This window comes from Mauremys reevesii, linkage group 1 (genome assembly GCF_016161935.1).
Source record: "Mauremys reevesii isolate NIE-2019 linkage group 1, ASM1616193v1, whole genome shotgun sequence".
Taxonomy (NCBI): Eukaryota; Metazoa; Chordata; order Testudines; family Geoemydidae; genus Mauremys; species Mauremys reevesii.
In genome coordinates this window covers 27459752-27475432 of record NC_052623.1, presented here as the reverse complement: position 1 = coordinate 27475432, position 15681 = coordinate 27459752, and the positions used below count along the sequence as shown (strand labels likewise).

Below are 15681 nucleotides of genomic sequence, written 5' to 3'. Positions count from 1 at the left end.
CGCACTCTCGTGCAGTATATGCTGAACCAGGACCTTCGAACCGAGGCGAGTAAGAGGCGGATACGGCAGCGCGGCGATGACAGTGATGAGGACGTAGACACAGAATTCTCTCAAACCGCGGGCCCCGGCACTTTGGAGATCCTGATGGTAATGGGACAGATTCTATCCATTGAACGCCGATTTTGGGCCCGGGAAACAAGCACAGACTGGTGGGACCGCATTGTGTTGCAGGTGTGGGACGATTCCCAGTGGCTGCGAAACTTTCGCATGCGTAAGGGCACTTTCATGGAACTTTGTGACTTGCTTGCCCCTGCCCTGAAACGCCATAATACCAAGATGAGAGCAGCCCTCACAGTAGAGAAGCGAGTGGCGATAGCCCTGTGGAAGCTTGCAACGCCAGACAGCTACCGGTCAGTCGGGAATCAATTTGGAGTTGGAAAATCTACTGTGGGGGCTGCTGTGATGCAAGTAGCCAAAGCAATCACTAAGCTGCTGCTACGAAGGTTGTGACTCTGGGAAACGTGCAGGCCATAGTGGATGGCTTTGCTGCACTGGGATTCCCTAACTGTGGGGCGATAGATGGAACCCATATCCCTATCTTGGCACCGCAGCACCAGGGCACCCAGTCGTAAACCGGAAGGGTACTTTTCAATGGTGCTGCAAGCACTGGTGGATCACAAGGGCGTCTCACAAACCTCCACGTGGGATGGCCAGGAGGGTTCATGGCGCCGCGTCTTCAGAAGCACTACTCTGTTTAAACGGCTGCAGCAAGGGAATTACTTCCCAGACCAGAAAATAACAGTTGGGGATGTTGAAATGCCTGTCGTTATCCTGGGGGACCCAGCCTACCCCTTGATGCCGTGGCTCATGAAGCCATACACAGGCAGCCTGGACAGTGGTCAGGATCTGTTCAATTACAGGCTGAGCAAGTGCAGAATGGTGGTGGAATGTGCATTTGGCCGTTTAAAGGCGCGCTGGCGCACATTACTGACTTGCTCAGACCTCAGCCAAACCAATGTCCCCTATGTTATTGCTGCTTGCTGTATTCTCCACAATCTCTGTGAGAGTAAGGGGGAGACCTTTATGGCGGGGTGGGAGGCTGAGGCAAATCACCTGGCCGCTGATTACGCGCAGCCAGACACCAGGGAGATTAGAAGAGCACACCAGGAAGCGGTGCGCATCAGAGAAGCTTTGAAAACGAGCTTCATCAATGGCCAGGGTACAGTGTGACTGCTGTGTTTGTTGATGAACACCCACCCCCCTTGATTGACTCAGTCCCTGTAAGCAACTCACCCTCCCCCTTCGAGTACAGCTTACTTATGCAAATAAAGTCACTCTCGTTTAAAAATAATGAATTATTTATTAATTCATTATAAAAAGAGGGAGAGAAGTAAGGGTGTGGTTTGGGAGGAGGATAGGAAGGATGGAGAAGGCCATTCAAAAAATTTCATATTAACGACAGCCTTCTGGTTGGGCTGTCCACGGGGGTGGAGTGGGCAGGTGCGGAGCCTCCCACGCGTTCTTACACGTCTGGGTGAGGAGGATATGGAACATGGTGAGGGTTGAGGGTGGTTACACAGGGGCTGCAGCGGCACTCTGTGATCCTGCTGCCGTTCCTGAAGCTCCACCAGACGCCGGAGCATGTCAGTTTGATCACGCAGCAGCCCCAGAGTTGCATCCCACCACCGCTGATCTTCCTGCCGCCACCTCTCATCTCGGTTATCCCTCCTGTCCTCACGTTCACTGGCCTCTTTCCTGTAATTTGAAACCACGTCCTTCCACTCATTCAGATGAGCTCTTTCATTGCGTGTAACTTCCATAATATCCGAGAACATCTCATCTCGCGTCTTCTTTTTCCTCCGCCTTATCTGTGCTAGCCTTTGGGATGGAGGAGGGATGGTTGAAAAATTTGCAGCTGCATGAGGGAGATAAATATTTAGAAAGATACATTTTACAGAACAATGTTTATACTGTTTCACAGTGAACATCACTATTCACCTAGCACATGTGATTTCCCTACAAGGTTGCATTTTTCATCTTAATAGTGAGTGCTTGCAGCTCTGGAGTTACAGATCTCACAGACACAGGTCCAGGCATCAGAATTCAGCTTGCATGCGGCCATGGTAAGCCACTGTCTCAGTGATTTACCCCTCCCCCCCAACGCATGGCTAATACCACGCTAGCTCCTGCTAATCAACAACCTTCCCCTCCCCACCCACTGCGTGTCTGGTAGCTTGGGAAGATCGCCGTGACCAAACAGAAAAGATCATCGGCATTTCACTCCTCCCCCCGCTTTGCTACGTGCAGGAAAGTGTTTTTTTTAAGCTGCTGCATTCCACGAACCCAGTAGAAAAATGGCCACCCCCCTTACTTAAATTCCTGATTTTTAACCAGGTTATCCTGAACGATATCACTTTGCTGAGGGTAACAGAACAAGATAAAGAGCGGATGCTTCTTGAATGCCAGCAGTCACCGGGACCATACGCTGCTATGCTTTGCCACGCAATGATACCTGATTACTTGCTACATGCATGGCATGGTAAAGTGTCCTACCATGGTGGGCGGAACAAGGATGCCTTGCCCAGAAACCTTCTGCAAAGGCTTCTGGAGTACCTACAAGAGCGCTTCATCGAGATGTCCCTGGAGGATTTCCTCTCAATCCCCGGACATGTTAACAAACTTTTCTAAGTAACTATACTGTCTGCGAATGCATCCCAAGTCCTCTGGGCAAATCAATCATTAAAAAAGGCTTGCTTAAAAAACAATGTTTGCTATTTGCAAAGGTACACTCACCAGAGCTCCCTTCCATGGCGTCATTGTCTGGAATAGTTGCTTGTGAGGGCTGGGAGAAGGGTAATTCCGTCAGGGTGATAAAAAACTCCTGGCTGCTGGGGGTCACGGACTGCTGTGTGCTCTCTGCTAGGTCTTCCTCTTCTTCTTCATCTTCATCTTCCCCTTCTGCATAATCCTCAGACATGGCAGAGATTACAACCCCCACCTCGGAATCCACGGTCAGGGGTGGGGTACTTGTGGCACAGCCCCCTAAAATTGCATGCAGCTCAGCATAGAAGCGGCATGTTTTTCGACCTGCCCCGGACCTTCCGTTTGCTTCTTTGGTTTTCTGGTAGGCTTGTCTGAGCTCCTTAACTTTCACTCTGCACTGCACTGAGTCCCTGCAGTGGCCTTTATCCGTCATAGCCTTAGAAATTCTTTCAAATACTTTTTCATTTCGTCTTTTGGAACGCAGTTCTGTTAGCACTGAATCCTCTCCCCAGATAGCGATCAGATCCAGTACCTCCCGAGCGGTCCATGCTGGGGCTCTTTTTCGATTCTCAGGAGACTGCATTGTTAACTGTGCTGATGAGCTGTGCGTGGTCACCTGTGATGATGAGCTCTCCACGCTGGGGAAGCAGGAAATGAATTTCAAAAGTTCGCGGGGCTTTTCCGGTCTACCTGGCCAGTGCATCCGAGTTGAGAATGCTGTCCAGAGCGGTCAGTGGTGCACTGTGGGATACCTCCCGGAGGCCAATACCGTCGATTTGCGGCCACACTAACCCTATTCCGATATGTTAATCCCGATATTAGCGCTACTCCTCTCGTCGGGGAGGAGTACAGAAACCGATTTAAAGAGCCATTCAAATCGATATAAGGTGCTTTGTAGTGTGGACGGTTGTGGCGTTAAATCGGTTTTACGCTCCTAAAACCTATTTAAACGCCTAGTGTAGACCAGGCCACAGTATCACCTCAAAGTGAAAACAGGTGTACTCATGATTCTGTTGTAGCCAGCGTTGCAAGATATTTACGTGCACTAAAGATTCATATGTCCCTTCATGCTTCAACCACCATTCCAGGGAACATGCGTCCATGCTAATGATGGCTTCTGCTTAATAATCCAAAGCAGTGCAGACCGACGCATGTTCATTTTCATCATCTAAGTCAGATACCACCAGCAGAAAGTTGATTTTCTTTTTTGGTGCCTCGGGTTCTGTAGTTTTGGCATCAGAGTGTTGCTCTTTTAAGACTTCTGAAAGCATGCTCCACATCTCCTCCCTCTCAGATTTTGGAAGGCCCTTCAGATTCTTAAACCTCGGATTGAGTACTGTAGCTATCTCTAGAAATCTCACGTTGGTACCTTTTGTGTTTTGTCAAATCTGCAGTGAAAGTGTTCTTAAAATGAACATGTGCTGTGTCATCATCCGAGACTGCTATAACATGAAATATATGGCAGAATGCAGGTAAAACACAGAGCAGGGGGGACACAGTTCTCCCCCAAGGAGTTCAGTCACAATTTTAATTAATGCATTATTTTTTTAACAAGCGTCATCAGCATGGAAGCATGTCCTCTGGAATGGTGACCAAAGCATGAAGGGACATACGAATGTTTATCATATCTGGCATGTAAATATCTTGCAATGCTGGCTACAGAATTGCCATGAGAATGCCTGTTCTCACTTTCTAGTGAAGTGAAGAAGGAGGCAGCATTATCTCCTGTAAATGTAAACAAATTTGTTTTTCTTAGTGATTGGCTTAACAAGAAGTAGGACTGAGTGGACTTGTAGGCTCTGAAGTTTTACATTTTGTTTTTGAATGTAGTTATGTAACAATCTGCATTTGTAAGTTGCACTTTCACAACAAAGAGATTGCACTACAGTACTTGTATGAGGTGAACTGAAAAATACTATTTCTCTGATCATTTTACAGTGCAAATATTTATAATCAAAAATAGTATACACTTTGATTTCAGTTACAACACAGAATACAATATATATGAAAGTGTAGAAAAACATCCAAAATATTTAATAAATTTCAATCGGTATTCTGTTTAACAGTGCGATTAAAACTGCGATTAATTGCAATTTTTTAAATTGCAATTAATTTTTTTTAGTAAATCGCATGAGTTAACTGCAAATAAAGCACAACCTACTCTTTACTGAGAAATAACCTAAAGAAGAGCCTTAGGAAGGGGACCACATGACTCAGGGTTCTGAATACAGGATATGAAGACTTTCATATCCAGCTCACTAGTTTGAGTCTAGCCAGTGTCAATGGTGATAATGTTACCATTGCATGGCTTTTCAGTGATCCATATGAAATTGATAATCTCAGTTCAGTTTCTAGTAGATAGGTGTTAATCATGAAAATTGCTATCACAGTTAACTAATGGTATAGTAACATTATAAGCAAACACCAAGGATTAAATAGGCAAGGAAAGTGACTCTAACTTACAGAAAGTCCTTTTTAGAATAAATTTGAGAAGCTTATTTTTATTCATACTGTCTATTCTATGGATGAATGAAATACTTTAAAGGCTCTCAAACTGCAGCTCTCTGAAATCTTCCTAGTGGGCCACAGAGTGAAAACCTCTGAGAGCTAAATCAGAGGTATTCTGGGAAAGTCTCCATAATCTCTAGATTGCTCCATTGAATGAAAAACTGAAATATATGTGTACCATCATGATAATCAAGCTTCAAGAATACTAAATATACAAGTAAAATAACAATAATCAATTCTCTTTATTACAGACTTAATCCAGTGCACAAATGAGATGAATGTGAACATCCCCCAGCTGGCGGACAGCTTGTTTGAAAGAACTACCAACAGTAGCTGGGTGGTGGTCTTTAAGTCTCTCATAACAACTCACCATCTAATGGTGTATGGAAATGAGGTAATACAATTTCTTTAGTACAAAAATCGTATCTTTGCTGTAAAGATACATCATGGAGATGTCTTTGACTAGATACCTTTATAAGAAAATCTTCAATATTTCTGCCCTTCTACTTACTAGGAAGTAAGAGGACTGTAAGGGAGGGTTCTTTCTCTATTCCAGTATTTTTATTATCATTTACAAAAAATTCAGAGTAATTAAAAACTAAAATAAAAAAAGTCTGACATAGGATCATAATTGCCGAAGATGAAAGAGACTTACTAGGTCACCTAGTCATGCCTCTGACAAAACTGGCTTTTTCTGTATAGTCAAAATTGTTTGTAAATTGTATGTTTTTTCCAAACTTTTTAGTTGGGGACCAAGAATCTTTTTATTTATATTTGATTTTAAAATATTAAGAATGTTTACATGTGAGCAGTAGGCACCCATAATTAACAATTAAGTTTGCAATCAATTAAAGACGAGCTAACAGCCCAAAATAATAAAATAAACATATCAGCTGATTAAAAAAAGTAGTAAGCCCCATCCTGCTACATGCCTTCAATTCTCTACAGAAACCTTGACAAAATAGGTATTGTGGTGTTTCCATGATACAGCCCTATTTTTTAAGTTGCTGAACCCAAATGAACTGTGGCTTGTGAACTTTCTGCATTTAAAAAGATAAAATTTTAGCTCTGTTGATCTATAGCACAGTAGGCATTTTGAGGCCTTTTTTCTTAAACCACCATTTGAATTTTAAAAATTAAATTTGAAAAGTGGTTACTGTGTATAATCCTTATATGATATAATATGTATGGTATGGGCAATATTCAGATTCCCCTTCATGTTCAGCCAAATTTCTTTTACATTGACACAATTGAAATGAAATTTCTCCTACAGTTCACAGTATATATTTGTCATAAGGAAAAAATAGAAAAATACCTTCTGACTTTTCATGGGATTCTACAAAGCCATTAACGCTACTCTTTGGTTCCATTAGTATCTGCACAGGAATTGAAAGACCCTCAGATACTAAGGACATGCCTATTCTACAACTGCTACAGCACTGCTGCTGAGCCGTTGGAGATCCGTAGTGTAGAAGCTTTCTGTGTTGACTAAAGAGGTTTTTCTGTAGATTGAAGTTAAGCCATCTCTCTGAGAGGCAGTAAGTAGGTCAGTGGAAGAATTCTTCTGTCGATCTAGCCACATCAACATCAGGGGTTAGACTAACTTAACTAAGGTGCTCAGGCTGCAAAATTTTCCAGTCTTGAACAATGTAGACCAAGCCTAACTGAGTCAGAATGTGGATGGAAAACTGTTCTGGATCTACTGCAGGGGTGGGCAAACTTTTTGGCTGGAGGACCACATCTGGTATAGAAATTGTATGGTGGGCCATGAATGCTCACGAAATTGGGGTTGGGGTATGGGAGGGGGTGAGGATTCTGGCTGGGGGTGCAGGCTCTGGGGTGGGGCCAGAAATGAGGAGTTCAGGGTGTGGGAAGGGACTCTGGGCTGGGACAGGTGGGGTGCATGGGGGGTGGTGAAGGCTCCAGCTGGGGGTACAGGCTCTGGGGTGGGGCTAGAGATGAGGGGGTTGGGGTGTAGGAGAGTGCTCTGGGCTGGGACTGAGGAGTTCGGAGGGTTGAGGGGGATCAGGGCTGGGGCAGGAGGAGGTCAGAGGTACAGGCTCTGGGCAGCACTTACCTCAAGCAGCTCCCGGAAGCAGAGGCATGCCCCCCCTCCGGCTCCTATGTGGAGGCGCAGCCTGACAGCATTGCTGCGCGCTGCCCCTGCAGCTCCCATTGGCCGCGGTTCCTGGCCAATGGGAGTGGAGGGTGTGGCACTGGGGGGGGGGGCAGCGGGTGGAGCGGAGCCCCCTGGCTGCCCCTATGCATAGGAGCCAGAGGGGGGGCATGCCGCTGCTTCCGGGAGCTGTGTGCAGTGGCCCCTGACCCTGCTCCCTAGCTGGAGGGCCGGATTAAAACAGCTGGTGGGCCGGATTCAGCCCGCAGGCTGTAGTTTGCCCACCCCTGATCTACTGTGATCTACCCCTGAGCCTGTTATGTTTGACTTTTGAGAATCCTCTATATAAAGGGTTCATATTGTATTTGCACAGGTAAAGTATGAAATGAGCAATGATAAAATCAGTCTAGTGGAGAAAATGTAGATAAAATATGGGAAGGACTGAAATCCACAGGCTCTTACCTCTCCTGCACCCTGGCATTTAGAATTTCAGGGAAATGTATGTGGGATAGTTTCAGCTGAGCCCAGCAAATGATCTCTGCTCAGTGTGGGCAGAGAATATGAGAAGCTCTTTCCTCCCTAGTAGTCCCTGTCAATATGCTAGGAAAGAAAAATTCTTTCCCATCACTGAATTAGGCAATCCACTTGTGATAGTTCTTGGGGTACCCAGGGCTGAGAGTCACCTTGTAACCTTCAGCATGAAGGAGACTTGCTTTTGTTTAATTGGATGTTGGCTCCCTGACACTACCAGCCTGTTAGCCACCCAAACAATCTCCTCTGGGTTATGCTAGCCCTTATTTTGCCATTCAGGTTAACAATTGGTATACCCAGTCCTCAAGTCTTTTTGAAGTGTTCCCCTGTAGTGTCCAGCCTTTCTTCCACTGGATGCTCACAGAAATACCACAGCTGCTGTCCCCAAAGGAACAGTGTGTACAGCAGCTTGTATGATTCATCTCAGGATCAGCTTCTTGCTTAATATCACAGCACTGAGATATATTTATAGTGAAAACAGTAAGTTTTTATTATCCAAGAATTTAGTAAGGATAATGGAAGCAAAAGGTTTCCTATAAAACAAAATCATAACACGCTTTCTAGAGACTAGCCTTGACTAAACAGGCTAACCTCCAGTCTAAAGAAGTTTTTCTTACCCTAAGTGTCGTCTGCAGCATTTCAACTAAGACTGGTTTCACTGACCTTTTACTTTCTAGATCCAGGATCACAGGGTGTCTTCTCTGTTCCCCAGATAGTCCAGCAAACCTTTGAAGTATATCTCAAGATAAGATTGCCTTCCACTTCTATATGCTTTCTTGTTTGACTTGATATTTCTGTTGACTTTGTATGTAAATTGGCCACCATTGTGTTAGCTTACAATGCTTAATTTTACATGCGGACCATTTTTTTGTGTGTGTTTGTGACAGGAAACCTGTTTCTCCACTTCTGCTGTGATACAGACTCTTAAGAACATATTTTCAGTATGCATACATAGCTCCTTACATAGTGTCTGTACATACACTTCACAACAATAGTAATGACTAATGTGACCATTGTTTTCATTTAAGACCTCACATGGCATTCTTTGAACCGGAATGTACTTACCAGAATCAGGATATTATTGTAACCCTCTTGCCAGTTGGCATTGAGTTGTTCATGGGTCACACAGTTTAATCTTGCTCATGTGAGCAAGAATCATCATAGTTAAGATTCTAATCCCATTTATACTCAATCACTGATACAAATTTTCCATGTATGGGTCCCAGTACTGTGGATTTTATGAGGAATGCCCTAGGGAGAGAAGAAAATGCAGCTATTTTGCTCACTAGCTATGATTTAAATTATTTCCTGTCTTTTCCTCACCCTTTTGTAAACATCAGACTGCTTGTCATATTAGAGTGTTGAAAGTGATCTAATCCTTAGCACTTCAATGGAGATTCAATTGGCCTAGGCTTGGAATGTTCAAGGCTATCTATCACTCCCCTCCTCCCCACCCCAAGCTATGTAAAATCAGTCACTTCAGCTGAAAACAGAATTTTTCTGTTATAGTCCTATCTGATACATTGTATGTTTGGACCCAATACAATGTCCATATAACCATTCTCTGTATGATGTTTTAGGTTACAGTGGTATTTTCAGATAGTGCACTTACAAAAAGCCAAGAGTTATGAGAAGGAAAAAGACCCTTACCACCAGGTGGTGATAACCTATAACTCCCCACATATAGCTTAGCAAAACTCAGCACTAGTGCGTATTAATTGCCTTATCAGTTCTCGGGGATCAGTTTTCAGAGGCAGAAATACTCAGACACAAGATTTAGCATTAATTTTATGTACATACCTGCAACAGGGCAGTTACCAAGATCTTTACCCTCAGAATGAATCTGTCATCCTTGGGCTGTAGAATTAGCTGCAATGGATAAAACTAGAGATTGCAATAAGGATGTAACTTCTTCCAGGCCCTGAATCCCATTTAGCAAGACCCTTGATTTGAAAATTCACTAAACTACTGCCTCAAAATTCATTTTTCCAATGGCACTGGCTTTTCTGCCCAACTCATTTCTTCTAAAGTCAGAACATTAGGAAAAATTATGTGATGGATGACTTTCAGGAACACATTTGTAATATGTGTAGTAGCTAATACCCTTACTCAGACCAGCAGGGAGGAAAAGGAAATAAATTTGTTCCCATAGATGCAAGTTATTCAGCTCACTCCAAATCCTGATGCCTTTTCACTGTAGCTTGTTGGAAACATTTTGACAAAACTTTTTTGTTAATTTGTTGAAATGTAAACGTTTCACAGATATGGTTCAATATCAGTGAAATTCTGCCAGAAACAAGGCAGGCTTCTTGGGGGCTTACTTGCCTACTTCCTCTTCAGCCCTCCTAAACTGCCCTGGACCCAGCGCTCCCAGGATCTACACAAAATGGAATGACCATTCTCCACCTAGCTCTCCTCTTCACTCTTTATACATTGGAAAACTTCTAAAGAAACTAAAAATAGGGCTGAGCGAGTCAGTATTCAGAATTCTTTTCATAGCAACCCTTCTTACTGGCTAGCAAAAACCTCTTCCTTTCTTCAAAGGGACTCTGAAGCATACATGTGCCCAGTAGGGATTGAACAGTATTTAATCCTAAACAAATGTTGAAAGGGTCATTAGAATAGCAGGATTAAGCAAATATTTCACAACTTCTGGAGAGTTTCCCCTCAAGAGAATCCTGTGCAGGCTAGAATGTAGCATTGAGAGTACAAGTACAAAAAGCCATGTGGCTGCTTAGAAGGCTGGGGAAGAGGTTTCTTTACTGATGAAAAATTACCACCATGGTGGTTGGTTTTTTGTTTTGGTTTTTTTGGGGGGAGGGGGGAACGAAAGGGAATAAAATGCCTATCTCTCTAATCCTCTGAAATATGATTTAAAATCCATGAAGAGCACAGTAAAGTTGCTCTTCTAAAATGTTTTGAATGGAAAGAAAGAAAATGTAATCTTTAGTATAGAAGGCCAAATACAGTACTGGTGTTGGTTAGGCTTGCAATTCCTAAAGTATGAGATACAGACTAGACAGGATGAAACCTGAATTGATGATAACATTTCTCCTTTACATTCCTGAATTTATTTAATATGAATAAGACTCTTTATGTAGTATTAATAGTAAATCTTCATGCTGTTGAATATCTCTTAAATAAAATCCTATAATTATATTTAAAGGCAATTAGACAACATTCAGGTAAATATTTTAAATTTAACCTAAGTGTACAGGGAACTAAAGATAAAGCTTGTCAAGAACCCCTAGCTCACTTCTTGGTACAGGTAGACATTATTTTCTGGTAATCTACTGATACCCTGATTATAAATGCCAAAGTGTTGATGTAGGCAGTAGAAGTGAAGAAAGCCTTTGTACTACAGTCAGTTCTGGAAGCCACCACATGTGAGAGATAACTGATTAAGAAGTTTTGAAAGAGACCTTGGCTGTGGATGCACACTGTATACCGTAAAACAGATATGAAAAAAAGTGTTCTACAGAGGTATGATCCCTAGCCTGCCCCAATCACAATGTGCACACTGAAAAATGAGTCTCTTTTTTCAGCTAGAGCAGAGCAATATGCTTATGTCTAAGTAATCTGTTTTGAAATACAGACACTCATTTTCATTTGAAAGGTTTACATTTTGTAGAGTGACTACTACTAATCTGATCTGGTTAAAAAAAAAATAGTATAGTTCTCTGACAGTACGTGTCAGAGCATTTGACACTGTGTATGTAGAGGTAGGGGGATTTTTTCTCGTGAACCAGAATTCCTTTTGTAGAGCTTTGCTACAAAAGTAAACCAAATGAAAAACAAGTCTCTGCTAACTATTTGAATGAGACAAAATAAAGCAACTGAGAAACAGAACAGTTCAGGTCTGTAATACTTTTACTGCTAATTCACTTCCATTAAAGCAGGCAAGCATCGGATTATGTATTGTTAAAATGTACTCTTTCGCTGTTTGTAGTAAAAGCCTGATTTTGAGAGGTGCAGAGCACCCAACTCCAAATAATGTGAATGCAAGCTGCAGGTGTTCAGTGTCTTTGAAAATCAGACCTCAAATAAGTACTTCATGAAACCAATGCAATGTGAACCAACGAATCACAAGACTGTTCTACAGCCAGCACTAAATTGAAACAGAGACCACAAGGACTTCAAAACCAAAGTTGAGTTTTTTTAAGCTTCTTGCAGGATACCTTTGTTTAGAGGTTTTGATCTGAGCCTAGTCTTAAAAAGATGACTTGATCCTGTTTTTTAGGAGTTTCATCTTCCAGTTGTCATTTCTAGTTATCAAAAGTTCCATCATAAGAAATATTGTTAGCCTCATAATCCTCATAAAAGTGGTTTGGCATTAGAATTGCCAGGTTTACTTTGTAAGTAAAGGAGAAATTGTCTGCAAGTTGGAAGGCAACTTGTCAAACTGATTGTTACATGCCATCAGTTATCCTAACTTGAAATTGATTTGCATTCAGTATATCTTTGTATTTATTTAGCTCAAAAATTGCTACCAGCTGTGCAGAAAGATTGTACAAATAGAGTATGTTTGAAGAAAAAAGTTGTAATTATGCCAGATTTTAATGCCTTGTGTCTTTTAATGCCTGTATGAGAAGTTTGCCCTCTTGCGGCTAATTCTAGTTTAGAACAAAGGGTCCTTTAATCCTTCACCAGTACCAGTTAAAATAGTAGTTAAACTCTACTCCTCCACTTACAGCTTTGCCCAGAAGTGTGTGGGTTGTTTGTGTTATTTGCAAATTACACTACAATTTTTTTGAAAGCTTGATAGCACTGAATTAACTGAACTGTTTATGTGCAGAATTAAGTAAAATTCCAGCCAAGCGATAACTTCTTATTGATTCAAAATCTTTTTTTCCTCCATCTAGCGTTTTATCCAGTATCTAGCTTCCAGAAACACACTGTTTAATTTGAGCAATTTCCTAGACAAAAGTGGATTGCAAGGTAAGGTATCTTCATTATAAAAACTAACATGGTATTTTAGGGAATAATAAATACTTTATTTTCACAAGTTATGGTGAACTGCCTCTCTTCAGTAGTTTAAAAAATTGCATATCATTCCAAGAAGTGAAATTCTTCATTTTAGAACACTTCTGTGGATGTCATTCATAATCTTCCAACTGACTAGCATTTGTGGCATTGTAGAAAATACTGCCACATGGAAAGAATAGATATAATTTTGTATCTTATATAGGTTTGATTTTAGTCATGCTATTTATTACAGTTCTGAACCAGTTTCCAGCAACAGCCAATACAAGATAAAATGAGAGGTTAAAACTCCCATAATGCATTCCAGTTTCATCATGGAGCAGGAGAGATTTGTTCTTGATGCTGGCTGGTACTAGTTGAAACAAAAAGACCAATAGCACTTCATTTTTATTTAAGTTGGTGGTCATCTAGCCTACCCCCATGCCTGTGTAGATTAATTAAATGAATAAATATGAAATACAATTTTCAGTTTCCAGGTCGGAAGAAATCAGTTTTACCAGGGAAGAAATGAATTAAAAAACTATTATTAATGTTGCATAGAAGCCCAGCTGAGATTGGAATCCCATTGTGTAAAGCATTGTACAAGCATATAGTAAGAGACAGGTCACGCTCCAAAGATAATGATTTGATCAGATCAGACTGTATTGTATTCTCTATGCCAGGGGTTCTCAAACTTCACTGAACTGCGATCCCCTTCTGACAACAAAAATTACTTCACGACCCCAGGACGGGAGACCGAAGCCTAAGCCTGCCCAGGTGGGAAGGGGGGTAAAGCCTGAACGTCACCTCTCTGGGCAGGGGTCCAGAGCTGAAGCTCAAAGGCTTCAGCCTCAGGCAGGGGGCCTGCAACCTGAGCCCCACCACCCAGGGCTGAAGCCCTCAGGTTTTGGCTTAGGCTCTGGGCATTGGAACTCGGGCTTCAGCTGTGGGCTCCAGCAAGTCTAAGCCAACCCTGGCGAACCCATTCAAAGGGGGTTGGGACCCACTTTGGGGTCCCGACTCACAGTTTGAGAACTGCTGCTCTACACCAAAAGCTTCATACATACTACCTCACACGCTGGGGTCCTCCTTTTATTATTATTTATTTTTATTTTATTATTATTCTGCTTATTATTATTAATTATTATAGAATGATTGAATTCCATCTTGCAAAATTCTACTTGCCTCCTTGCAAGGAAGGGGTAAATAAAATTTTTAACAAGGAAATAACATTTGTAAATTATCCATCGTCATGGTAAAGGGTAGACAAATACATCTTTGTGCCTGAGCTACTCACTTTCATGTATTCTGCAAGGCTGGGAGAAGTATAACAAAATAAAAGGGCCAAAACTAAATGAACTCCTGTACATGCTGTAGTAGGGACCAGTTGCTTGAAACTGTAATTGTTTCAGTCAGATGTCTTTGTTTAGAGTAGGTATCGGGCAAGAAACAGTTACTGGTCCCTATTACTAGGTTTCCCCACTGCTGCATATAATTCTGTTCATGCATGGAGCTATTCTTAAAAATTTACTAATTTGCCTGTACTGAAATAGCTGTTTTGTCTCCAACTTTGCACTTTATATAGCTGCTTCAATTTTGTTTTGCCATATTTGTAGTATAATATATGTATGCTTGCTGATGGCTTTGGACAGCAGTTTTCATTGTGGTAAATGACTCAAAACTGTCAAGCTGAGACTTAATTTTCAAGGATAGACTGGCATAGAATATGAAAAGAGGACCTTTGCCATCTAACTCCAGTGTTTCCTCTGGGGAATAAAACAGAGGCTAGGATTTCACGGCCTGCACCCATAGGAAATATTTTTGCATGTAATTAAGATACGTCAGTCTAATCCTACAATCTTTGCATGTGCAAACCCCCACTTATTAATGTCAATTTAGTTCAGTGCATTTTGCTGTATTAACTTCTAAAAGAGTATGTATGGCCTTTGAGATTGGTTCTGAGGGATAGCTCAGTGGTTTGAGCATTGGCCTGCTAAACCCGGGGTTGTGAATTCAATCCTTGAGGGATCTGGAGCAAAAATCTGTCAGGGACGGTACTTGGTCCTGCTGTGAAGGCAGGGGACTGGACTCGACCTTTCAAGGTCCCTTCCAGTTCTATGAGATAGATATATCTCTATATTATGACTTTTGTACATACATGTATGCTAGTTAAGAAATCTTACAACAAATAAATCAGTAAGCAAATCAAGGCACTTTCTATGCTAGTATCCACACATTTATATAAATATACTTAATCTGCTCACTGACTTCCAGGAGATGGTTAACTTCAGATGGTAAAGGAAATTACACAGTTATGTGACGTCTTTAGATATTTGCTATATCATGTATTCAGATTTTGAAGGTGTGTACTGTATAGTGTATAGCTCTTACCATCACAATATTTTTAAATGTGTCAAAAATTGAGACCAGTCTTTTGTAATAGTTTTTTATATATTGGTGGATTAAGGGAAAACTTGTAAACAAAACCAATCTATAAGTGTATATCTTATTGCCTAGTCAGAATAATTGGCTTTGTATAAAAATTGACCGGAGGAGCGATAAGCTGTTGAAACCTTTTCTCTTTTAGGGTATGACATGTCCACATTTATCAGACGGTATAGTAGGTATCTGAATGAAAAAGCAGTTTCTTACAGACAAGTGGCTTTTGACTTCACCAAAGTAAAAAGAGGGTAAGAACTGTAGTTTTTATTTGTCTTATCTTTTAAGATCTGGTTTGCAGTACATACTAACAAGCTGTTCTCAAATAACCAAGTTGAAGATCTTTTCACTGGTATTGATCA

The 15681-nt window shown here is 41.6% G+C and overlaps 1 protein-coding gene across 9 annotated transcripts in view; it reads left to right on the top strand.

Annotated features, from left to right (window-relative positions):
* PICALM (phosphatidylinositol binding clathrin assembly protein) overlaps nucleotides 1–15681 on the top strand; it is a 128459-nt gene that overhangs the window by 29549 nt on the left and 83229 nt on the right. For all 9 annotated transcript variants that reach the window (XM_039511712.1, XM_039511694.1, XM_039511686.1 and 6 more), the window contains exons 2-4: nucleotides 5523–5665; nucleotides 12781–12856; nucleotides 15468–15570. In XM_039511712.1, coding sequence (XP_039367646.1) covers nucleotides 5523–5665; nucleotides 12781–12856; nucleotides 15468–15570 — 322 coding nt within the window. The remainder of the gene's footprint in view (nucleotides 1–5522; nucleotides 5666–12780; nucleotides 12857–15467; nucleotides 15571–15681) is intronic.